Raw genomic sequence first — 26,809 nt, 5'->3', positions numbered from 1 at the left:
GTCCCTTGAACTGTGAATGTGTGTGGTTTTTACATTTTTAAATAGTTTAAGAAACTAAAAGAACATTATTTTGTGACATGAAAATTATGTGAAATCCAATTTCAGTGCCCATAAAAAAAATCTTTATTAGAAGACAGCATTGCCCATTTGTTTGGGTTTTCTATAGCGGTTCTCATCCTAGAAGAGCAGAATTGAGTAACAGTTGTGTCAGAGACCGTGTGGCTCACAAGCATAAAATATTACTATCTGGCCCCAAGATTACTATCTTGCAGAAAAAATTTTGCAGTGCCTAGTCTGAGTCCTGAGATAAATTTCATTTTTAACCTCTGTAATCCTGTAGGTCTCCATGCAAATATAGATCTTCTCCGGTATCAGTCTTAATAAAGCAAGTTTGATTACTTAGCTTCCTAGATTAGAAAATCACAGAATTTATTGTAAGATAAAATTGGGTATGAGTTTGAACAGGTTAGTGGCTAAAAGTCATAAACACCAACATTTTTTATTTCAAGCATATATATCTTCCAAATATATATTCTCAATTTAGAGCTATTTTTTTTTTTTGCAGATAGCAATTTAGAAAAAGATGAATCCTTTTTACCTCTGAAGTAGAATATATTTAAATAGTTAAGAGATAGCCAAGTAAAAACCACTTTATAATTGCTTGCTTTTGTTGAGGTTTCAAATTGCAACTGGAATTACTAAATATATAGACAGCCTTCCTCCCAAAAGTGTTATTTTAAGTAAGAATGTGGCAAAATCTCATTATAGATTTAAATTTCTTTTGTTCATGTGCACCATTTTACAACTATACAAAAGCAGCCATTAGTAATGGAAAAAAAAAATTTTGGTGTTTTGAGATTGCACAATAAGGTGACTCATTTGGTAACCAAAATTATTAAAATTTGTGAATCTATTTTTAAAAACTGGGCACTAGATAACAAGTATGTTTGCAACTGGACACATACATTGAGAGAAATAAGGTAAGGTCTACCATTTTTATGCACAATAATAAACAGCTTTCATTGATTTTTTTTTTTTTTTTAAAGATTTTATTTATTTATTTATTTGACAGACAGAGATCACATGTAGACAGAGAGGGAGAGAGGAGGAAGCAGACTCCCTGCTGAACAGAGAGCCCAATGTGGGGCTCGATCCCAGGACCCTGAGATCATGACCTGAGCCGAAGGCAGAGGCTTTAACCCACTGAGCCACCCACGCACCCCAGCTTTATCAATAGATTTTCCTTAATACAGATAGCTTTTTACTCTTCTGCTTTTAGAGTAGATTTTGTGTCTTTCTCTTCTGTATCCAGTCAGTAATAATTTGAAGCCAGACTGAATGCTCTCCAGAGACCATGCAGCCCACGCTTGCCTTGAGAGCCTGGTGATTTACTGGCTCCACGTTGGAGAGATGACCTCTACAATTACTGTAGAAATCCAGTGAAAAGTGAAGTGAGCTCACTGTAGAAAGATTTCAAGCATTGAAAAAACTTGCCTTATTTGGTAAATGTGGTTAACTGGCCCCAGCTGGTAATGTTGGTGAGCTCATTGTGAGATATATTGTCTCTTTAAGCCAAATTCTTGAATTTTTTTTTTTTTTTATCCATTAGAATTAGAATGCCAAGTGGTATTGTTTAGTTTTTATTGATGTGCCAGGGACTAAAATCTGAAAGGACAGTATTCCCTTTTGAGAGTTAAACTCAAATGCATTGACACTTTGAAAATTTTTCTATATGTATTTTCTGATCTGTTATGTTGTTTCTTCAGCTATTGGGAAATTTTGTTTTTAGTTTATTCCTCAAAGAACAAGACTACTTTAGGAAAGAAATTCATATGTACTGTGGGGCTTTACTATAATACTCATGTAAGACTACTCTATACATTAGAATTTTAGGATGGAATCTCTCAATTCATTTTCTTTAATTACCAGATAGCACTTGATGTTTAGAAAAGAAAGATTTTAGCCTCTCATGGCTTCTCCTTAAAATTCCTACTTTAGGTTTGGTTGTATTCTGAATTTGGCTTTTCAGTGAGTGTTTTGTTTTGGAGGAAAAAGCATAGATTTTGAGTCAGATAGTCCTTGGTTTTGAATCCTGGCTGTGTCATGTGTGAACTTGATGAACTTCAGGACAGCTACTTATCTTTCATGCCAGTAAAAGATGAGAACTATTCTTCCCCGGATTTGTGAGGGCTAATGTTTGTGTGAAGGTGCCTAGTACAAAATCGATGCTTAATTAATGAATTTCTGATTCATTCTATCCAGACTAACTGCAGCTTTTCCTTGGCCTCACTTTTAAACTGTCTCTTTTGGATAATATTTATAGAACCTGGCTGATTTTCTCTGCCTCATCGTTAATTTTCCACGTGGTAACAAGAGAGACCATGTTCTCCATATCCTTATCATTCAAAATGTAGTTTAGCAGCCCAGCTAGGAATTCATTAGAAATGCAGATACCTTGGTCACACTCTTGACCTTACTCAATTAGTATCTTCATTTTAATAAGATCTCTGGTTGATTGAAATGCACAGTGAATTTTGAAAAGTACTGCTATGTATAACTTCATTGGGCTCCTCAACTCTAATAAGTGTGGCCCTCACTATGTTGGAGATTAGCCCTGGGTTTGAAATATTTGAATGACCTCAAAGAAGTGTGACTCAGGAGAGGAATGGGAAAGAGGTATTTCTTTCCCATTCTGTGCTTACCTGTCAATTCTGCGCATATGTCAACTTTTATCACGGTACCACCATCTTCTCTATCTAGACTGTAATTGTAAACTCCTTCAAGAAAGATATTCTTTTCTTTTCTTTTTTTTAAAATTTGGGTAAAGATAGTGCTCATGAGTATTGCTGTGTGTTTCTTGGGGCACAAGATGACAGACTGGTATCATCATTCCTTTTTGGCTGATTCCCATCTTCCACCCTTAATTTCCCATCTGCTTTGCCACTTAAATTTTTGTCAGGCTTTGAGCCGGTGAATTCTGGTTGTTTTTGTTTTGTTTTTAAAGATTTTATTTATTTATTTGACAGAGAGAGAGATCACAAGTAGGCAGAGAGGCAGGCAGAGATAGAGGAGGAAGCAGACTCCCGATGAGCAGAACCCGATGCCAGGCTTGATCCCAGCACCCTGGGATCATGACCTAAGCCAAAGGCAGAGGCTTTAACCCACTGAGCCACCTAGGCGCTCCATTCTGGTTGGTTTTCATTGCTTTCCTCCTGCTAGCCATACTATAGTAACCCTTTCTTCCCTTCCTTTCTAAACCGTGGACAATACCTCTTCTCTCTTCCAGCTTCTTTATGCATCCTTCAAATCTCCTTCATCTTTTACAATTTCCTTTCTGTTCTCATTTTGGTTTTTGGGTAATAAAGTCTTTGGCAGAAGGATTAAAATCTACAACAAAAAATTGGGAGCTCGATTTACAAGATCTCTTAGCCTGGGACCTCCATGGATTTTCATGGTCACTGAACCCTTATCCTGGTCAGCACACAGCCTTTGAGCTTGGCTCTAATTTATCTTTCTATATATCAATCTTCATCTCTCAATTGAACTCTTAGAAGACAGATTCTGCATTCATTTTGATATCCCCACTCCCTGGCACAGAGTAACACAGTGTAGATATTGGTATTGTTTATCATGTCTGTTTGCACATTAATAGCAAAATTCCAAAGACTAAAGGGGCTGCTGGATGCTTGATTTGTGAAGCTGCATAAAGAAGAGTATTAATAAAAACACTTAGTAAGTCCAGAAAGAGGGACAGGTTTCATCATGGGGGTCTAGAAGAAGGAAGGCAGAAGTCTTTGTGGGGTGCTTGAATAACCCAAAAGGTGAGTATGGGTCTCATGCTGCTATATATTTTTAAGAAATAATATTTGGGATAGTTTATTGTGTCTGGACAATTTTGAATATTTTGATGCTAGTAATAACACTTATCACAACAATCTGTACAGTTAGTTTTTTATCCTTAAAGTTCGTCTTATGAGTAATGCTAACCTTAAGCATAATTAGAATGAGAACTCAGATGGCGGATATTTCTCCCACTTTGATTTCATTCACTTGTACCGTATGGTCCTGTCATACATGTGGTTACCCTGTATAGCTTCATGATAGGATATAATGTGCAGTTGTTTAGTGTCTGGATAATAACAGAACCTGCCAACCTGGGCTTGGAATCCTTTGGTTTTCTTTAGTTACTGTAAATTGTTCGAGTTATCATTTCAGCAAAATTTACAACAGTAGTGATTAAAACTTAAAACTCTTTTAAAAGCAGTAAGGTTTTTGTCGTTGATGGTGGTGGTTTAACATAAGCCACATCAGTCCTTTAGCTCTGTTGTCCCAAAAACAATCCAAGTCTTCTTTCTTCAACTCTGTTGTATTTGTTATCAGGTTCAGCTTCATTTAGAAGCTACAAATTTATTTTTGTAAATAATCTTATAAACCTAATAAATGCAAAAGCTGTTGAAGGGAATCATTTGGCACTAGCCAGCAAATTGGTCCAAATATGTTACACAGAAGCCAAAATGGAATCATTTGTTGATGAAGTCACAAAAATAAAAGTTCCATTGGTAAAACAAAAAAGCTGTAGTACTTTGCCTGCTATTTAACTCAGGTTCTGTCTCCCTACCTCCCTCAATTTCTTTTCTGTTAAGGCTTAGCTATAGGGAAATTTATCATTCATGTTTCAGGATATTTTTAAATCCTTCCTGGGCATTCCTCTGGAGAACTAATAACCAGACAAAGGAATTTCTGGATTCAGTAGAGATTTGGAATATCTTAGGGTCCAAAGAGAGCTGAATTCTACTGGAAGCCCACACCCCAGTATGAATGCTAAAAGCAGTGAATCTTGGAATTGCCAAAGTGGGTTGAGAGCCTGGGTAGCTCTATAGCAGTGAAAAATTGGAAATTTTTGGATTGCATATCATTTGGGTAAGTGTCCTTGTAGATTCAAATCCAACCAATTCTTCTTTTCTGGTCTTCCATGACCATGAGCCTGAGATATGGGTGCACAAGTTGCTTGTTTCAGCAAATATTTCCTTCCTCACTGGCTATGTGGCAGATACCTAATTGCCAGATTAGATCTGGCAGCATGCAAAGACAACCTCGTCTATATATGAGGCAGAATTTATTAAATAATGGAGTTGGGATATGGATTCTGACAGACTCCAAGACTCACTTCTTTTCTCTCTGCTATGCCTTGTGGCACTAGCTTGAGGAAAATAACCATTTTCCCTTCAAGCCTGACAGGGCATAAATTAAGGTAAACAGTCCAAAGACTGGGTCCTCTGATTTCATCAATTCAGTTGCAGCCAGAGTGTTTAGGGAACCAAGTGTATTGGTAATATTACATTGAGTTGATTTCCTATAGAGTCTTATAGAATCTTTAATGACAAGAAATCAGATAGCTGATTCTTCTGAGGCACATGAGACAAATGAGAACAGATAGCAATGTACTGACATGTATTTTTTTTTTTTTTAAAGATTTTATTTATTTATTTGACAGACGGGGATCACAAGTAGGCAGAGAGGCAGCAGAGAGAGAAAGGGAGAAGCAGGCTCCCTGCTAAGCAGAAAGCCCGATGCGGGGTTCAATCCTAGGACCCTGAGGTCATGACCTGAGCCAAAGGCAGAGGCTTAACCCACTGAGCCACCCAGGTGCCTCTTTTTTTTTTTAACATACCATCAAGTACTTAATTCTGATACTACCTGGAAAATAGTGTGAGATTCCATAGGTTAAACAGTCAATCCTATACACCCAACCTCCCAACCCCCAACTAAAGATGCCAGTTATAATTCCAGTGTCACCTATACTTATGACCTATTGGCTATGGATTGGCGCTTCTCATGACTCCTGCCTTGGGTTTGATTAATTTGCTAGGCAGCTCACAGAACTCAGAAAAACATTTTACTTATTAGACCATCAGGTTATTATAAAAGGATTTAACTCAGGAACAGCCAAATGGCAGAGATGTATAGGGCAAGAGATATGGGAAGGGGTGTGGAGCGTCCATACTCTCCCAGCACCTCCATGTGTTCACAAGTGTACAAGCTTTCCAAACCTCCTCTTTGTGTGGTTTTATGGAGGCCTCATTACATAGGCACAGTTGATTAAATCATTGGCCATTGGTGGTTTAATTTAGTTTCTAGGCTCTTTCCCCTCTGTGTAGGTTGTGGTGAGGACAAGAGGGTAGGACTAAAAATTTTAGTCCTATAATCACATGGGTGGCTCCACTAGTATCCTGCCCTCCTCCTTGGGGGCTTTTCAAAAGTTGGAAGTGTTGGAGATAAGACCAAAGACAGAAGTCCTGCATTCTGAAAGGCCTTGTTTGCTTTGCTAAGAGGTTTAGACTTTGTTCTTTAGCTTTGGGAAAGCGTTTACCTAGAGGCACATGCTAGAAAGAACTGTGTTCTAGATTAATTATTCTAGCTAAAATATGGATAACAGAAGGACCAACACCTGCAAGGACGACCAGGTAGGTATTAATTAGTTTATCTGGGAGACCTCAAAGTCCAAAATTATTGCATTAATTTCGAAATATATTTTATTTTTTTCTTCTTGAATTAGTGTTTTTCTTTTTTTATTATGTTCAATTAACTGATATATAATGCATCATTAGTTTTTGTTTTGTTTTGTTTTCTTTTTTTTCTTTTTTTTTTTCTTTTTCCAATTTATTTATTTTCAGAAAAACAGTATTCATTATTTTTTCACCACACCCAGTGCTCCATGCAAGCCATGCCCTCTATAATACCCACCACCTGGTACCCCAACCTCCCACCCCCCCCCCCGCCACTTCAAACCCCTCAGATTGTTTTTCAGAGTCCATAGTCTCTCATGGTTCACCTCCCCTTCCAATTTACCCAAATTCCTACATCATTAGTTTTTGATGTACTGTTCAATAATTCATTAATTGCATATAACACCACATGAAATATATTTTAAAAATCATAGATAGGACCAATGGATGTAGATTTTTTTTTTTTTTTTTTTTTTTAAGATTTTATGTATGGGGCACCTGGGTGGCTCAGTGGGTTAAAGCCTCTGCCTTTGGCTCAGGTCATGATTCCAGGGTCCTAGGATTGAGCCCTGCATTGAGCTCTCTGCTCATCAGGGAGCCTGCTTCCCCCACTCCCCTGCCCACACCCCCGCCTGCATCTCTGCCTACTTGTGATCGCCGTCAAATAAATAAATACAATCTTAAAAAAAAAAAAAGATTTTATTTATTCATGAGAGACAGAGAGAGAGGCAGAGGAAGAAGCGGGCTCCATGGAGCCCGATGCAGGATTCGATCCCAGGATCCTGGGATCATGACTTGAGCTGAAGGCAGATACTTAACCAACTAAGCCACTCAGGCGCCCTGGAAATATATGTTTAAGGAAAAGGAGGAGTCTGAAAGAATGACAGGTTTCCTGATCTCAGTTCATGGAGTAACCATAAAAATGGCCTAATTTTTTTCTAGCCAGAAACCTTTGTCATTTTTTATGCCTGACATCACCCCTCATGTTTATACAGCCACCAAGTCATGAAAGATTTATTAAATTGGTATCTTTGTACTTATTCCTGTATTGTCTTATTTCAGACCCCAACTATCTCTTACTTATACTTTTCCCTTAAATGCTACCTTTATTTTGCTGCCAGAGGAATCTCCCTTTATAAAATAAGTCTGATCTTTCTCTGTCCCAGTGAAAAAAATATCTCTGAATAAAGTAAACATAGTGTCTAGAGTTTAAAACTTCTTAGGATATACAGAAGAGTTTGGCAGCCATAATTTATCCCTCAAATTACTTTTTTGGTTTTAGCCCATGTCTTAATTTACATTGGTCATGAGCTAGTCATCACTGCTGTATTTGATTGTTGTTTTGTTTTGCTTTGCTTTGCTTTGTGTCTTCCCTACACTAGACTACGAGGGCCTCAAGAATAGGCAGTATATCTTATTCATATATGGGCCTTAGTGTCCTGAGTACTTAGTATCATTGAATAAATCAGGATGTTTGTGGGGAAAGATAACCTTTCTTAGATGATCCCCAGAGAAAAGCACTAAAAGGAAAAATATATAGTAAAATGTCCTGAAGTGAAAGCCTTATGTAATATGAACAGAGATACTGGGAGAGTTGCGACAGTCAGGTACCTTGAAAGATAAGGCTTTCTCTGTACGTATTTTGGAACTAGCACGATTGGGGCAAGCTATCTATGCCCTGGGAGTAGGATGTTCTGAAAACAGATGATTTGACTGGTAGCTCCTTATCTGTATCACATTTTAACCAATAGCAGTCTGCTTCTTGAGTATTATATTTCCTAATTAGTCAGTAATACTGGTTCAAGTTCAAACAAGTGGTGCTGTAGGCTTATCTCTAATTCACACTGCAAAATCTGGTGTTTAGGCCTAGAAAGCATGATAAAAAAGAAGCCGTCTTTGTAAATACAAATGAACTATGGGTGGTATCTATCTAGAACCAAATGAAGAATGTGAAATTCATGAAGAAGACCTTATAGCAGCTTCTAGGAAAGTGTTAGTATGTCAGTTTTCAGTCAGTCATCATAATTGTCAAATATTGTTGAGTTAGCTATTGATTTTTGTCAGCCCTTAGAGGTACATTTTATTTCTGGGTTTCCGTATATCATCTGTGACCGAGCTCTCGGGAAGAAGCTCGCTGGTTTACTTGGTCACATTTTATTGTTATTACCTCATGCTGGTAGACAGTTTTTGTTATTACCTCATGCTGGTAAACTACTATGTAGTTTAAAAATTCTTCCTTATACTAACCTAAATAGCTCAGACTCAGCCCATTTCCTTCTATTTCTTCAACTGGAGATGGAGAACAGGTGGTTACCATACGACACACTTATATTTTAAAAGCAACTAAAAGAACTTGTAAGTTGTTTCCGTCACCTTAGATTTCCCTCCTGGTGCTCATCAGAGGCTCGCTACAATGCCAGGAACATTTGAATAATATGATTTCCATGAAGAGTTGAGAGATCATTTTATGATAAATGACGGAATGCTTATTCAAACAACACTGCTCTTTAGAGAAACATTTAGGAGTGTGTGTGTGTGTGTGTGTGTGTTTAAAGGAATGGAGTCTTTGGGTTTTAAATTTTATCTTTATATTACTGTAAATTAATTTCATTCAGATGTTCCTAGTCTGTGATTGAAATTGGCCTACATGATATGGAGAGAGAATATTTGGACTATAGGAAAGAGCAAATAACTTTTATTGTTAGCCTTTTCATTAAAATGAACTTTCGAATTAACTTTAGAATATTGTTAATGAGAGGGCGCCTGGGTGGCTCAGTGGGTTAAAGCCTCTGCCTTCGGCTCGGGCCCTGATTCCAGGGTCCTGGGATCGGGTCCCGGCATCGGGCTCTCTGCTCAGCGGAGAGCCTGCTTTCTCCTCTCTCTCTGCCTGCCTCTCTGCCTCCTTGTGATTTCTGTCTGTCAAATAATAAATAAATAAATCTTTAAAAAAAAAAAAAAGAATATTGTTAGTGATATATAAAATAGATTAAATTGGACTAAAACTTTTCTTTTTACTTATTTGAAATAGGCCACAGGGAATGACCAACAGTTCATACACAGATAAGGTGAGGAAAAACAGAGAATCACAACCAATTGACAAATAGTACAGATGGTTACTCAATTCCATTTAATTAACTGAAAAGAAAACTAATATATCCTTTAATATAAAATTTATCTTCCATTGAGTGATTGGCATCCTTGGAGATACATTTCAATCTATGAAAATCATAATACCTAAATATTTATTTTTATGGTTTGGTTTCTTAATGGTTGGAAGAAAGAATAATACAGATTATTGGTAATTATTAATTTTGCATTTCTTGTGACTACAGAACTAAGCTTTTAAGAATTACTTTTGCTGGAGTGCCTGGATGGCTTAGTGGGTTAAGCATCCGACTCTTGATTTCAACTTAGGTCATGATCTCAGGGTTATAAGATGGAGCCCTACCATGCTGGGAATACAGGCTGCTTAAGATTCTCTCTCTTCCTCTGCCCAGCCCCCCCCCCCAAATAATTACTTTTGCTAATTGTACTTAATAAATCTCCTAGTAAAGTATAACTGTATTTCTTAAATCAAGCACTGTGCACAGTTGATGGAAAAATTTATTTTAGCCTTCCCCATTGTTCATTTTTACAACTTAATTGTTTGAATCTTAAAACTGCATTTAGAGGGGCAACTGGGTAGCTCAGTCATTAGGCGTCTGTTTTCGTCTTGGGTCCTGATCCTGGGGTCCTGGGATAGAACCCTAGGCTCTCTGCTCAACGGAAGCCTGCTCCTCCCTCTCCCACTCCCCCCTGCTTGTGTTCCCTCTCTGACTGTGTCTCTCTGTGTCAGATAAATAAATAGAATTTTAAAAAAAAGAAAACAACTGGATTAAGATTGTCATTAAAAGCACTTGTTAAGGGGCGCCTGGGTGGCTCAGTGGGTTAAAGCCTCTGCCTTCAGCTCAGGTCATGATCCCAGGGTCCTGGGATCGAGCCCCACCTTGGGCTCTCTGCTCCGTGGGGAGCCTGCTTCCTCCTCTCCCTCTGCCTGCCTCTCTGCCTGCTTGTGATCTGTCTGTCAAATAAGTAAATAAAATCTTTAAAAAAAAAAAAAAAAAAGCACTTGTTAACTATTTCTTGGAAAATAATGAGTAACTTCATTGTGAGGAGTTAAGTGCACATCTATTAACCAAAGTCTGTTTTTTATTTTTTCCCCTGGTATTTTTGTTAATATAAGAATTAATCCTTGTTTAAAAGTGACAGTTTTGAATTTTAGGATGGTTGTATTTCAGTGAAAATAAAGACTTTTCAGTCATCCATATTTCTACTTTTTATTTATATTTTGAAGAAGTGTCTGAATGTATTCTACCAAATAGTCTTTCAGTATATTTCAGTTTAAGAAAATTAGGTGTGACCGGCCCTTGTTTATTTGGCATAATTAGTAATATAGTCTAGACTTGAGCGAGCTATAGGGATACTAGTGTTGGTAACTTCACATGAGACAAGATAATGACTCTAGACTATATAGACTGCATTTCCCAAGTGTTCTTATTATTTTTTATATAACAAAGGGACTTCTTGATTATAAAGAACATGATATGTAGCTAATTAAACTTTAGGCACAAATAGCACTGAATGCTGAAATTGTAAAGTAAAATATTTTTAAAAATGTATTTTTTGTGAATGAAAATTGTGCTTTGTTCTTAAGTCTGTGGCTTAAACCGTGAGACTTGAAAGTGCCAACTGGTAGCACTACCATCCAGACTGACAATCTTTAGAAGCAGCAGCCTTCTGAGAATTCTCTCTTTCCTTTAAGCTTTTCACTGTTCTCATCAGTTAATATGGAATTTTGAAAAAAAGGGATTTTTGCCCATGAAGTAAAAAACCCCAAGCTTAATAAGGCAAATGAGCAGACAAGAGAGCACTGACCAAAGTGCCAGAGTAGGTATTTCTTACAATCTCCACCTTCCTAATTGTTAATGTTTATCTTGGTGCAGTAGGGATTGTTTGCCAGTAGCCAAGGCCATACCACCAGTGACTGCATTTAGAGGGGCAACTGGGTAGCTCAATACCAATCTTCCAAAGTATTTCTTATGGTGGCTGTGTTGGGAAAAGCTTACATATTGCAACTCCAGAGAATCATCCATTTTGGGCTTCAAGTCATCAACTACTTCTTTGTGCTGTATTTGCTTCCAGAATGTTTGATCTGAAGTTGTGGAATCCCAAATCTTTTATATGTGGCAGATAAGGTGACTAAGATCCTAGAGTGATTAAGTGTTTAGGATAGTACAACTAGTAATAAAACTCAGAGGATAGCTATGACTGACAGTCATAGATTCACAGAATTGGCTGATTATAAGTCATTCATTCATTCATTTACACAATGGACTATTTTTTTATGTGGGAGGTACCACATTAGCTCATAGTCTAGTCCAGGATTCTTCAGCCTCAACACTATTAATATGTTGGGTTGAATTAGTCAATCAAAACCAATGTCTGTCTCTATCTCTTTGTTTCTCTCTCATCTTTATAGTGGGGAGCCCTTCAGTCTGCTTATGCAAATTGATCTTATACAGAAATACCTGCAATAGTTTAGTTTTCTCCTGGAACTATTCTTTTAAAAGCACTACGCTTGGGGCACCTGGGTGACTTAGTCTGTTAAGCATCTACCTTTGGCTCAGGTCATGATCCCAGGGTCTTGGGATCCCCTGAGCAGGGAGCCTGCTCTCTCCCCTCCCTCTGCCTCTGCCCCCTTCCCCCTTTGTGCATGCTCTCTATCTCAGAAAAATAAATAAAATCTTTTTATTTTAGAAAAAAAAAAAAAGGCAAAAAAAGTGCCTTTAAAAAAACAACAACAACAAGAACAAGAAGAGGTTATCCCAAGGGTAAAAGTCAAGGAAGAAGAGCAGAGGAGGTGAGCAGGGAGGTCATTTTACAGTGCAGGTTTGACCATGTTTTTCCCCTTGGGGGAGGAAAGGTTGAAGGAACAGGAGCTCTGAGTAGTTTTAGAAGTCTTCTAGAAGCTGCCACCAAATGCTTATGGTTATATTCATTAACAAAAACTTAGTCTGATGTGCAGCAGAGTTCTTGTTGTAGTGGAGTGCATTTGGGTCAAGTATAGAATGGAACTGGCAGATAAATCTTGCTTAGGAATGTCCTGAGGTGGTGTGTTGGTTTTGTAAATCCTGAGTCGAGGTGTGCCATATTTCCTGAGCATCTGGCTGTGTTTCCTCCTGCTTTTATGGTTAGTTGAGTAATAAACACTTATATTTTCCATCCTCCTTTCAATGTCTATCTTTCCTATTTCCCTCACTTTTGTTTACTAAGAATTGCATGCAAGCTTATAGCAGGCAAGCTGTGTCTCAGGCTTGGTTTTCTAGGAATTTTGGACTAAACTAGTATTATGTTAATATTAATTAATTTCTTTTTTTTTTTTAAAGATTTTATTTATTTATTTGACAGAGAGAGATCACAAGTAGGCAGAGAGGCAGGGAGAGAGAGAGAGGAGGAAGCAGGCTCTCTGCCAAGGAGAGAGCCCGATGCGGGGTTTGATCCCAGGATCCTGGGATTATGACCTGAGCTGAAGGCAGAGGCCCTAACCCACTGAGCCACCCAGGCGCCCCTAATATTAATTAATTTCAACTTGTTATGGCTTTCAGCTCCTTTTTTGGTTGGATGCAGTGTTTGTTATAAGCAGTTTTGGTCATAGTCTTATCTCTCCACATTTGTTTTTCCTTCCATATTTTCAGAGCTTTTTGAATTTTGTGATTTAGATTTTTCTTTGTCATCCAAGAAAAACAGAGACATTTCAGTGCTGGCATGAAGAAAATATTTGGGTTACTTTTAATTAGGAAATCCCTAAATTTACCGAATGTAATTTTCCAGATATCCTGCCTTGGATGCAGAGTTGTGTAACCTTAGGGTTTTTGGTTTTTGTTTTTTGTTTTAATTTATTTTCAGTGTAACAGTATTCATTGTTATTGCACCACACCCAGTGCTCCATGCAATACGTGCACTCCCCAATACCCACCACCTGGTTCCCCCAGCCTCCCACCCCCCGCCCCTTCAAAACCCTCAGATTGTTTTTCAGTCTCTCATGGTTCACCTCCCCTTCCAATTTCCCTCAGCTCCCTTCTCCTCTCCATCTCCCCATGTCCTCCATGCTATTTGTTATGCTCCACAAATAAGTGAAAACATATGATAATTGACTCTCTCTGCTTGACTTCTTTCACTCAGCATCATCTCTTCCAGTCCCGTCCATGTTGCTACAAATGTTCGGTATTCATCCTTTCTGATGGAGGCATAATCCTCCATAGTGTATATGGACCACATCTTCCTTATCCATTCATCCATTGAAGGGCATCTTGGTTCTTTCCACAGTTTGGCAACCGTGGCCATTGCTGCTATAAACATTGGGGTACAGAACCGTATCTGTTTTCACTACATCTATATCTTCGGGGTAAATACCCAGTAGTACAATTGCAGGGTCATAGGAAAGCTCTATTTTTAATTTCTTAAGGAATCTCCATACTGTTCTCCAAAGTGGCTGCACCAACTTGCATTCCCACCAACAGTGTAAGAGGGTTCCCCTTTCTCCACATCCTCTCCAACACATGTGTAACCTTAGATTTACCAATAGTGTCATACCAGACGCTATTATAGGTACACCCAACATTATCCATCCTCCTGATTCCAATCTTCCCTGCCTTCTCATTGTCAGAGAAGATCGACAATTGAAAACCACAAAAAACTTTAAATAGTATTCTCCCTCTCCCAAGGTCTAAAGTAACAGTACCGCATCTGCTTCTTCTTTCTTTCATCCTCTCTTCTCTTTGTCCCTGTTTCATCCATTTGTTCCCTTTACTGTTTCTTAGTGCTTTAATTTCCCTCTAAACTTGCATCCCACAAGTTTCAGTAAGTTGTGTTTTCATTTAGTTCAAATTATTTTAAAATCTCCTTTGAGATTTCTTTTAGCCATGTATCATTTAGGAATGTATTGCTTAATCTCTAAGTATTCTGTAATTTTTCTCCCAGCTATCTGTCATTGATTTCTAGTTTAATTCCACTGTAGTTTGAGAACAAGCATTTTATGACTTCTATTCTCTTAAATTTGCTAAGATGTGTTTTTTTTTTTTTTTAAAGATTTTATTTATTTATCAGAGAGCGAGAGGGGGAGAGAGCAAGCACAGGCAGACAGAATGGCAGGCAGAGGCAGAGGGAGAAGCAGGCTCCCTGCTGAGCTAGGAACCCGATGTGGGACTCGAACCCAGGACGCTGGGATCATGACCTGAGCCGAAGGCAGCTACTTAACCAACTGAGCCACCCAGGCGTCCCACTAAGATGTGTTTTATAGCCCAGCATGTAGCCTGTCTTGAGAAATGTTCCGGTGAGCTTGAGAAGAACATGTTTTCTGCTGTTGTTGAATGAAGTGCTCTATAGATGTCTATTATATCCAGTCAACCGGTGGTACCATAGAGTTTCACTGTCTCACTGATTTTTCTGCTTGCTGAACCTGACCATTTCTAATAGATGGCTGTGGAAGTTTCCAAGTATGATAGTGTATTCACCTATTTTTCTTGCAGCTCTATTATTCTCTCATATTTTGATACTCTGCTGTTAAACAGTGCATACACATTAAGAATTAATGTCTTTTGGAAGAACTGGCTTCTTTATCATTATGTAATGCTCCTCCTTATCCCTGATTTTTTATTTTTTATTTTTATTTTTATTTTTATTTTTTTTGCTTTCAAGCCTGCTTTTTCTGAAATTAATATAGCTAATCTTGCTATTTTTTAAATTAGTGTTAGCAGGATATATCTTTCTCTATTCCTATACTTTTAATGTATATGTCTTTATATTTAAAGTTGGCTTCTTATAAACAATATATAATTGAGTCATTTTTTGAACTTCTGTGACAATCTGTTTTAATCTGTGCATTTAGCCCATTGATGCTTAAAGTGATTGTTGATATAGTTGCATTAGTATCTACCATGTTTGTTATCTTCCATTTGTTGCTCTTATTCTTTGTTTATATTTTTGTCTTCTACTCTTTTTCTGTCTCTTCTGTTTTATTTGAGTGTTTTATAGTATTTCATTTTCTTTCCTTTCTTATCATATCAATTATACTTTCTTTAAAACTTTTTTTACTGGTTGCTTTAGAATTTTCAATATACATTTATAACTAATCCAAATCCACTTTCAAATAATGCTATACTGCTTCATAGATAGTGCAAATACCTTATAATAACAAAATACTGCTAATTCCTTCCTTCAGTCCCTGTACCATTGCTGTCCTTCATTTTAGTTATACATAGACAAACATATGTATGCATACAGAATTGAATACATTGTTGATCCTGTTGTTTTGAAGAAGCTGTTATTATGCAAACTCAGCTGAGAATAAGAAAAATAAATTTTTATTTTACCTTCCCTTATTCTTTCTGTGATGTTCTTTCTTTATATGTATCCCAGTTTTTGACTATATCATTTTACTTCTTCTTGAAGAACTTTTAACATTTCTTATAAGGTGTGTCTATTGGCAACAAATTTTCCTCAGTGTGAGAAAAATCTTTATTTTGCCTGAACTTTTGAAGGAGAATTTCACAGGTTGTAGAAAACTAGATTGGTTGGGATATTTTCCTCCTGTACTTTAAATGTTTCATTCTATTTTTTTTTTTTAACTTGCATACTTTCTGAGGAGAAGATGGTTGAAATTCCCATTTCTGTTCCTCTAGATAAGGTGTTTTTCCTCTGGTTTCTTTCAAGATTTTTTTCTTTATCTTTGATTTTCTGCAGCTTGAATGTGTAATGTGTAGGTATAGCTTTCTTGGGTGCTTCACCTACCTAGTTCTGAACTTTCTAGATCTGTGGTTTGATGTCTGATGTTAATTTGAGAAGATTCTCAGTCATTATTGCTTTAGCTATTGCTTATTTCTTCTGTTTCTTTTTGTAGTTGTCCTACAATTCTTAGATGTTCTCGTTTTTGTTTGTTTGTTCTTAGACTTTTTTTTTTCTCTGCTTTGGAAGTTTCTATTAATAAACATTTAACATTTAAAATTTCTATTAATAAACATTCTTAAGTTTCTTTGCTCAGCCATGTCCAGTTTACTTCCGAAGACATTCTTCATTTCTGTAACAGTGTTTTTTATATCAAGCATTTGTAATTTCTTCTAGAATTTCCATCTCTGCTTATTACTCATCTGTTTCTGCATGTTATCTACTTTTCCTTTTGAGCCCTTAGCTCAAATTAAAAACAAAAAACCAAAAAACCAAAAACAAAAAAACCCTTTTGGTCTAGTGAATGCTAACATTTTTGCCAACATATGTGACTTATTTCTGATACTTGTTTTGCCTCTTCACACCCTATTTTGCCTTTTAGCATGTTTTACAACCTTTTTTTTTGAAATGGGGCATGATGTATGTGGCAAGAGAAACTAGGCCATTATTGAGGTGTGAGGAGGTCCTAGAACCGGTGAACCCATGCTCCTAGAATGTGAACTTTGCCAGTGCATCTCAGTTTGCCTCCCAGCTCCTTTCTTCTCTGCCTTAGATGAGACAGAATGGCTAGAGGGTGTTGGAGTTAGACATTTGCCTTCCTGCAGGTCTTTAATGCTAGTATGGGGGTGTCTGGGTGATTCAGTCAGTTAAGCAGCTGCCTTGGCTCAGGTCATGATCCTGGGGTTCTGTAATAAAGCCTTGCTTCAGGCTTCCTTGCTCAGTGGGGAGCCTGCTTCTCCCTCTCTCTCTGACCCTCCCTCCTGCTCCTGCTCTGACTCACACATGCTCACTTTCTTTCATATGAATAAATAAAAAAATAAAAAAAACCTAAAAGGAAAAAAAAAAACCCAATATGTAGAAACTGGTAAAATAGTTTCTCCCAAGAAGAACAGAATGCTCTGGCATATTTTAAAATGGTTATTTCTCTGTATATACTGTAGGCAGCAGGAGGGGATTTTTCTCTATTCTTGACTGTGAGAATTTCTTTGAGCTCCTAGGGATAAAACTAACAAAATTGTGTATGGGGAGGTTGGGCGGAGGGAGCTGTATGAGTGGGCCCCCTGGAATTTTTACCTCTTAGACTTACATATTGAGCTTCCAGCAATTCTCTAATTAATTACAGTTCATGTTTTTCTACCCCAGTATAGATTTCCAGGGGGATTTCTGCTCCAGTAAATTATGATTCTCTGTATCTGCCTAGCTGGACCTCTAAATTGGGGGCAGTGGTTTGCCCTGTGACCTTATTACTCTGAAACATCTAAGGAAGATTTATTAATCTTTCAGTTTGTTCAGCTTTTTTACTTCTTAGAACAGGACAGCAGCAGCTGAGCTCCTTATACCCTGGACCAGAAACAGAAGTCTTTCTCTACTCTCTTAATCTCCTCTGCCTCCTTCCTCAGACACCCCCTCCCTGCCCCACCCTGGCCTTTTTCTTAAGGAAAAGGGAGTTAAAATGAAGTGCTATAGTCTGCGTTTTCAGGCTTCTCCAGGCTGCATTTCACTGTGTAAATAACATGGGCTTTGGAACTAGGTGACTGATTTCAGTTAATTATTCACTCTGTCCATTATAAACTCTGTGATCTCATTCAGATTGCTTTTCTTCTCTGATAATGTTTTCATGTTTGTGAAATAAGGATACTTACTTTTACATTGTAGGGTTTGCATGTGGAGCTCTGGTATGCAAACTACCACTTTGCAGTCACTTAAGAAAGATTGGTCCCTTTTTTCAGTTTTCTTCTCAGCTTTAGTCAGACTGAGTAGCAGTACCAATTGCAAAATGGGGATTTCATAAAGGCTCAAATTAATGAATTCATTTAAAAAAAACTAATTTGTGAGCAAGGTTTAGCATACCCATAGAACATTTTCTCCCCCCTGTATTCTAATTTCTATCCCTTTCTTAGTACCCATTTAACATTTATATTTCTGTACCTCTTCCTATATATTCTATATATTCCCACTCTGCAAGTTAGTTCTCTATTTTCCTCCTATTTTTAGATTGAATTTAATTTTTATTGTATGTATACAAAGTTTTTAAAAATTTAGTAATGTGTGAAGGTTGATAAATTATAAAATACATCAGCTTCCTACCCCATCTCTCTGCTCTGAAGTTCTGTTCCACAAAGTCAAGCACTTTTAATTCTTTATTATTTTACATTAATTTCCATTTTCCTTAACAATAAACTAGTATATTTTGCTTTAATTTTAGACATTATTAGATTTACCTACAATGGAATATGAATATCACACACTTTTACAGCATTACAACCACACTACTCCATATATATTTCTGCTCCTGACGTCCTCCAAATATAGAGTCAAATTTTTTAAAACTTGTGGTCAGTGTTTATATAATACTGAAATTATTGTTCATAGGTAAGCCATACCAAGTTCTATGATTACATTTTGTTTCTTGCATGTTTTTTTCCCTAGAGTTAATAATTGGCTTGCTTATAAAATCAGCATAAAATTCTCTTTTCTCAAATGCATAAACATAATTACAAAACATATCTTAGTATGTTTGAACACATTAGATACATTTGTTTTATTTATTTATTTTTAAAGAGTCATTCCTCCTGAAACTCACATTTTAACTGGCTACTTTCATAGGTTTACTAGTTCATCCGTTTTCATGGAAGTTCATATTATTTTAATTCTGGGAATTCCCTCTGCCTTTTTGAACTGTTTTCCTAGATTCTATGTTTTGGTTTTTGGTTTATTCCTTCATTTTACTGTAGCACATCTCTCACTATCTTTTTGAGAAATGGTACATGTATAATATTTTTTAATATGTTTATAAATATTTTTATTCTACCTTTAAATCTAGAGTGCCATTTCAAGTGGATATAGTAAATCTAGATTAGAATTAATTATTCCTCAGAATTTTGAATGCATTGCCCTTTTGTTTTTTAATTTCCTGTGATGATGTTGTGGATTCATTATTCTGATTTCTGATCATTTTTATTTGACTTCTGTTTTTAGGGGTTTTTTTAATCCATGGGTTTATAATATTTTATGATGATACGTCTTATGGGTATTTTCTCATTTATTGTGCTTTGTACATACTGTGACATTTTACTATGGAAAAATTTTTTCTTACTTTTAGAAATTTTCATCTATTATTTTTTAGGTAATTTTCTCCTGACACTTTTGTTTTTAGTAATTCTGTCAGTTAGATGTTGAGTTTCCTGATTAATTTCCCTTTTTTATCTATTGTCCTTTAGTTCACAGCCCTCTCTTGTTTTATTCATTTACTCATACCTCATTCTCATTTTCTTCCTTACCCAATAATCATTCCTATGAGTTTAATATGTGTATTTTTGTTTTTTTGTGTTTTTGTAAAACTGTTACCATTTTGTATGCATGGCTCTTTAATTTATGTAAATGAATTAGTGTTACTTACCTGTTTTGTGTTTTTAAACTCAGAATTGTGTTTTAAGATCCAACAACATTGAATATTTACTTTTTTTTTTTTTTTTTAAAGATTTTATTTATTTATTTGACACAGAGAGACATGGTGAGAGAGGGAACACAAGCAGGGGGAGTAGGAGAGGTAGAAACAGGCTTCCCCCTGAGCGGGGAGCCAGATGTGAGGCTTAATCCCAGGTCCCTGGGATCATGACCTGAGCTGAAGGCAGACGCTTGCTTAAGCACTGAACCACCCAGGTACCCCTTAATATGTTCTTCTGACTTTTGCCAAGCACTTCATGGTTTGAATCAAGTCCATTTTATGTCCATTAATGAATATACTAGCTATCTTCCTGTCCCCACAGATGCATATCCTCATTTGTGTTTATGAACTTTTTGTGTTCTTAGGGCTCTGCACCACCATACTATTCTGCCAGTAATATATAAAGGCTCCTGTATCTTCATATATACTCAATGTACATACACATGTAGCATTAATTAACCTTCTAAGTCTTGTCAATATCTGAGACAATGTGATATCCCAATATTTTAATTTGCTTTTTTCTTAATTACTAATGAGTTTTAACAATTCTTCATATGCTTGTTACCCTTGGACCTTCCTCTTCTGTGTCTTATACCTTCATATCCTTCATATCTATTTCTGATTTTTTTTAATCATTCCAGTTTGTAGACATTATTCATAAAGGCCAATATGAAACCCTTGGTCCTTATGAGTTTAATCACGTGGTAGTGGTAGTGGTGGGGTAATTGGAAATGAGGAAGATGTGGTGAATTATAGTGTGACAGCTGCCCAGAAGGGAGACCTTTTGGAATGTCTATGTTTCAGCATATTGAGGAGGGAGGACTTGGTGGACAGTGTTTCGGGAGACTGGGAATGGTTGGATAGCCTTACCACAGGAGGGACATTGCTGTGTGAGCTATACTAAGATTCTCAATAACCTTGGTTTCTGGTTACCAGGAATCTCCTGGGCCTTAGGAATTTCCTAACTGCTAAGTTTCCTACATCCATGCAGCATGTGGTCATAATATCCTAGCATCTGGCATTTTGGGACTTAGAGATGATGATGTCGCCCTGGACTGCCGTTCTAATCAGTGAGTAAATCCAACCATCAGAAGAAGAAGTCTAGCCAGGATTGGTATTCAGTGCTATAACTTATCCTCTCAATACCTAGCACAATGCCAGTTATAAGAAGTCTACGTACTTTTGAATAAGGAATTTAGCTATTTGTTTTAATTATAATTCTATTTTTTTAAAAAAGATTTTATTTATTTATTTATTTGACAGACAGAGATCACAAGTAGGCAGAGAGGCAGGCAGAGAGAATGGGGGGAGCAGGCTTCCGCTGAGCAGAGAGTCCGATGTGGGGCTCAATCCAAGGACTCCGAGATCATGACCTGAGCCAAAGGCAGAGGCTTAGTCCACTGAGCCACCCAGGCACCCCTATTCTTTCCATTATTATTTCTACTGCTCTGCATTCACTTGAAGGATTTTTTCATAATATACGCAAACTACTTATTAGCTAATAGGTGTACTAACACCATGACATAATTAGTTGCATGGGAAATTTCACAGTATCTTGGTTGATAATTATAACATTGAAATAGTCTTAAAATTTGATCTATAAATCCTAAACTAAATATGTGGTTTTTCATTTTTGTGTTTTTTTTTTTTTTTTAAGAGAAAGAATGAGAGCAGGGTGGGGAGTAGAGGGAGAGAGAGAATCTTAAGCAGGCTCCATGCCCGTGTGGAGCCAGAAGCAGGGCTTGATCTCACACCCTGCGATGATTACCTGAGCTGAAATCAAAAGTTGGATGCTTAACTGACTAAGACACCTAAGTGCCCCATGTGCTCCAGTTTTTAAAAAAGAAATATATTATTTTTCATACTTTTTATTTTTAAAAATTTATATCATGGCAACATTAAAAATAAACATTGCTGACATTGTTTAAACAAAACTTTGCAGTGGTCTATAGAAAAAAGTGCAATTAGATAACATTTTGAGAATTTGTATTTGTGATTTTCTAAATGTTGTGGTAGATTCTGTTCTTCATCTTTGGTACCCTCTTGTAGTCATTGGAAGGAATTGGTTTGGCCTTCTTTTAACAATTATGTACAATTTCATGTTTTTTATCTGCATGGTAGAGCTATAGTTTTTATAATTATTTGACTTTTTTTTTGGCTATATACAGATTTGGAGTAAAATTGACACTTGGAGTTTCCCTCCCATTCCTTACTTTACTGTGTAAAGTGAGGGTGTGGCATAACCACTGTTGCTAATCTTAGAAGCTAAGATATAATATGGCCACTGTACTTAGAGTAAATGTAGTGTCATTTGAAAAGCAGATTGATTGCAGATCCAGAACTTACCTTATACTTTTGCCAGCTAAAATTGGGTTTGGGGAATAATTTGCTATTTTGGATGATCTCCTTTTAAATTTTATAATACATATACTCACATGCACCCAAACATCACACATATACACATACATATATATATGACTTCATTTTAAATGATTGTCTAGTCCAAAGACCGTTAACTGGATTTACAGAGAATGTAACACTATAGTGGAGTCTCCTTTTTTGAATCTTGCTGTGACAATGAGACAGGAATCACATACAGCATTTAATAAAGACTCATGGGTATTTTTCCTTTTGTCTGCAGCATTTGTTTCAGAGCAAATTTTTAGCTTGATATCCAGAACATACAACTCAAAGAATAAGCGTAGCTGTGTGGTGTTAAATGAGTAAGTCCAAATGAGACTTGGCTTCCATGAGGAGTATATCATGGCTTTTGGGACAGATGTGAATTTCAAGGAGAAATGCTCTTTGTTTTTAAGAACATGCTTCCCTACATTATAGTTGTCCTTCTTGTGGCCTACTCAGCTCTTTAATTTTATGCTAGATCTAAGTGTGTTTTTGTTTTCTACATCACTGGAATCTTTGAGTAGATCTTTTTTGCTGGCCTGATGGTGTGAAGCACTAGGGTTTGAATAAGAGTCCAGGAAGTGCTTTGGGAATGATTTTTGTATTGCCAGGAATGCTGACGTGTTGGCACTGAATTAATGTTTCCAAAAATGCCATCAAACACTCAACTGAAAACAAAGATACTAGTGTTGTCACTGCAGCTGTGTTCTCTTCATCCTTACCCAGTTTCTTCTATGCATAGCAAAGAATTTTAAGTCCCCTAGCATAAGATAAAACTGAATCAGTCTTGTGTACTGTACTATAATGCAACCGGTTGCCCCCCAGTATTTGTGCACATTGTGATTGAGTTAAACTATTTGTGTGGAATTGTCCCTGGTATCAGGGATATTTGTTTTTTGTTTGTTCGTTTGTTTGTTTTTAAACAAATGGAATATCTGTGAGGGATTGTGGTGCCCAGTGTAATAAGAGGAAGAATTTCACTTTTTCATTAAATATTTATTGAGCACTCTCTCAAATACTCAGTTTGAAGGAGGATAGGGTATATACATAAATTTCTCTGCTACAGTGTCAGACATGAACACCATGAGAAACCCATGTGTAAAGCTCTATGAGTATTCAAAAAGGAATACTCTGGTTTCTCTTCAGATCGTATAAATCTTTCGCCTTTTACAAAAGGGAAAAGAGTTGATGGAAGGGACTTGTGAATGAGGCTTGTATGAGTTGGATACTAAAAGTGGTTGTAACTTGAATATGTAGAAATTGGAAGAAATGAGCATTTATGTCAAAGGAGAGATGGCCAGGAAAGAAAAAAGAAAAGGATCTCAAAAGTGCTAGTGAGAGAGCCTTTTTGACAGGTTGACTGGGCAGGTCAATTGTGTGCCTGAAATGCTGGATGAAAAAGTAAACTCCACTGAAAAAATGGTGAAACGTTCACCCAGGTATCTTGTTACAACTGTAGAGAGGACAAGCTCTTCCCTTCCTAACCTTGGACTTCCCTGCTTCCTTTTGGGTCTGCTACTCCACATTTTGTAATGTGAGTTTCTCAGTAGACTTTTTTTTTTTTTTTTTTTTTTTTAATGTGAATGCCACTCTTTGTGTGTGTGTGTGTGTGTGTGTGTGTGTGTGTGTGTGTGTTTCTCCGAGTAGGACCACGTTTTGTCCTTATGTAATGAAAATCCTTTGGAGATTTTGAATTTTCTCATTTATAGGTCTAGTAGTTGAATTTACAAACATATTAGTACTTCTTAAATGGTCCAAAAGTGACTTGAATTTTTGCAGTACAATCCTACTTGCTCTTCCCATTCAGTGTAATTTTATCAGTTAATCTTCTAAAGTTCTATATTTGGAAGTAGATCCTAGTGGGTTAAAAACATCAAAGGTGCCAGTGGATCAAAATAGAATTTCTTGGATCTATCAATCTCAGGCTGACAACCTCAGATAATGTGAAAAACAGGTGAGAGCCCTGCTTCTCTTATCCCTTTCTCCTTTCCTCCCCTTCTCCTGTCCCTCTGTACAATTATCCATCTATTTTCTTAAAATTTTTTTTCCAAATATATATTTATTTATTGTTATATTAATCACTATAAAATACATCATTAGTTTTTGATGTACTGTTCCAAGATTCATTGTTTACATAAACACCCAGTGCTCCATGTAATATGTGCCCTCCTTAATACCTATCACCAGACTCACCCATCCCCCCACTTCCTCCCTTCCAAAACCCTTAGTTTGTTTATCTGAGTCCACAGTCTCTCATGGTTTGTTTTTCTACTGATGTACAATACAGTGTTATATTAGTTTCACATGTGCAACATAATGATTTGACACCTGTATACAGTATGCTGTGCTCACCACAAATGTAGCCACCATCTGTCACCATACAACAGTGTTATAGTACCATTGTCTATATACCAGTGCTGTACCTTTCATCCCTGTGACTTAATTTATTCCATAACTGGAAGCCTGTTATTTGCTACCCCCCCAAAGTATGACACACTTCATAAATTTGTGTGTCATCCTTGCACAGAAGCCGTGCTAATCTTCTTTGTGTTGTTCTAATTTTAGTATGTGCTGTTGTGAATTGAGCTCATTGCTAACTATTATTTTTTATTAAACTCTTTCAAATACTTAAGCAAATAATGAAGTAAAGAATTATGTATAATAATCATAGAGCTTGCTAAAAATAATAATTCCCGAACCTCTGGATGGTGAAAATAGGAATTTACATTTTGAATAGGCTTAAAAATACTTGACTGTTATTAAAGTGGTTCAGGCATTATACTTCCAGAAACACTAAAATAAAACAAGGTAACAGTACTTATTTGGCCAATGAATTTTCTGTCTGATTACCTAGTATTTACTTTATATGGACTCATAAATGGAAAAAACAAAAAACAAAAACAAAAATACTTGCCTGGTTTGGGACACCTGGGTAGCTCAGTCTGTTGAGCATCTTACTTTTGGTTTTGGTTCCGGTCATGATCACAAGGGTCCTGAGATCAAGCCCTGTGTTGGTCTCTATGCTCAGTGCAGAGTCTGCTTGAGATTCTCTGTTGCTCTTCCTCTGCCACTCCCACTTGGGCTCTCTCTCTCTCAAATAAGTAAGTAAATTTTAAAAATGAAACAAAAACCCTTACCTGGTGGATAACATATTTATAGATGGAGAAGTTTATATGCCCAGGATTTTATTCCATTTGCATTTGTATAAGTTGTGCCAAAGGATGAAATGTAGAGTTGTCCTCCTCTTCCACAAAAGGCCAGCCTGGTTACAGTTTTCCCTATAAATCAAAGTAATTTTGGGAAATTTTAGGGAAAAGCAAAGGTCAGCTATTATAGTTATGATAAGTATATGATAAAGATGTTGCTAATCTTTTTGGTTTGACTTTGAAACATCTTATTTCATTATTTCATGCTACCAGCTTTTAGAAGTCCATTTTTCACCATCAAGAATGAATTGTTTGAAATATCAGGTATCTTTTTGTAGCTGTGAAATAATGATTCCTTGAAAAGAGTCTGTTCTCCAAACAAAAGAGACCAGTTCTCCAAACTGGTCACATATTAACTCACTGACACCACCAAAAAGCATGAATGAGACATTTTCTCGTGGCCCTATCTCAGACTTACTAGATCAGAATCTCGTGTTAAGAATTAATTATAAAGTTCTCAGAGGGATTCTACTATAGCCAGCCTGCCTCCCTCCATACTATATAGTTCTATGAACTTCTTTGAGAATATTTGAATACATTTGAATACATATTCAAATTACTTGTTTCACATTCTTTTTCATACTCCATCAGGTTTTGTGCTTAGGTAGAGCTCACTAAATCTTTATTAAATACTTGTATTGGACATTTGATGGGAATGTTAAAAAATCAGTTTTATTCTCGAATTAGAATGTTTTGTTGTTATTGTCATCTCCTAGGATGGAAAGAAGAAGTTTGACAAGGAGAGTGAAAAGTACTATTCTATTCTTGATAAACATTTAAATTTATCTGCAAAGAAAAAGGAATCTCATTTGCAAGAGGTAAGCTTTTCCACTTGAATTGTGAACAGGACATTGGCATTAAGTCATGTGAAGTCCAAATTTCCAAAGGTGGTAGTATCTCAGAATCTGCAACTCTATAATAAAAAAAATAGTAATAGGAGTTAATTGAGCACTTACAATGGACAGACACTGTGCTGAGCATTTCACATGCTTTATGACCCTTAATATTAACAGTTCCAAGTAAAAGATTAGTTATTTCCTGCAATGATGAAAAAGAATGAAATAAGATTTTTTTTTTTCCTCCTTGGGTATATTTTCAAAGGCAGGATCTACAAAATGATGGAATAGCTTTTTTAAAAAAAATATCTACTTTTAAGGAGTTGCTTTTGCATTAGGGGTAAAACAGATACAAAATTACACATTTTAAAATCTCTAAAAAAATTAAAAAATAAAATTTCTATCAATTTCTTAAAAAACAAGTCAGCA

The 26,809-nt window shown here is 36.5% G+C and overlaps 1 protein-coding gene and 1 non-coding gene across 3 annotated transcripts in view; one reads left to right on the top strand and one right to left on the bottom strand.

Moving 5' to 3' along the window:
• Nucleotides 1–26,809, top strand: part of ARHGAP42 (Rho GTPase activating protein 42) — a 279,971-nt gene that overhangs the window by 165,537 nt on the left and 87,625 nt on the right. The window contains exon 5 of one of the 2 annotated variants that reach the window (XM_044258254.1): nt 26,261–26,362. The exons of the other annotated variant lie outside the window; for it this stretch is intronic. Coding sequence (XP_044114189.1) covers nt 26,261–26,362 — 102 coding nt within the window. The remainder of the gene's footprint in view (nt 1–26,260; nt 26,363–26,809) is intronic. 2 annotated transcript variants of the gene reach the window in all.
• LOC122914802 lies at nt 24,821–24,925 on the bottom strand. The gene has a single exon (XR_006385877.1). It is a non-coding gene; the product is annotated as a U6 spliceosomal RNA (small nuclear RNA).

Source organism: Neovison vison, chromosome 7 (genome assembly GCF_020171115.1).
Source record: "Neovison vison isolate M4711 chromosome 7, ASM_NN_V1, whole genome shotgun sequence".
Classification (NCBI taxonomy): Eukaryota; Metazoa; Chordata; class Mammalia; order Carnivora; family Mustelidae; genus Neogale; species Neogale vison.
The sequence above is the reverse complement of the archived record's forward strand: the minus strand, read 5'-3'. Positions and strand labels throughout refer to the sequence as shown.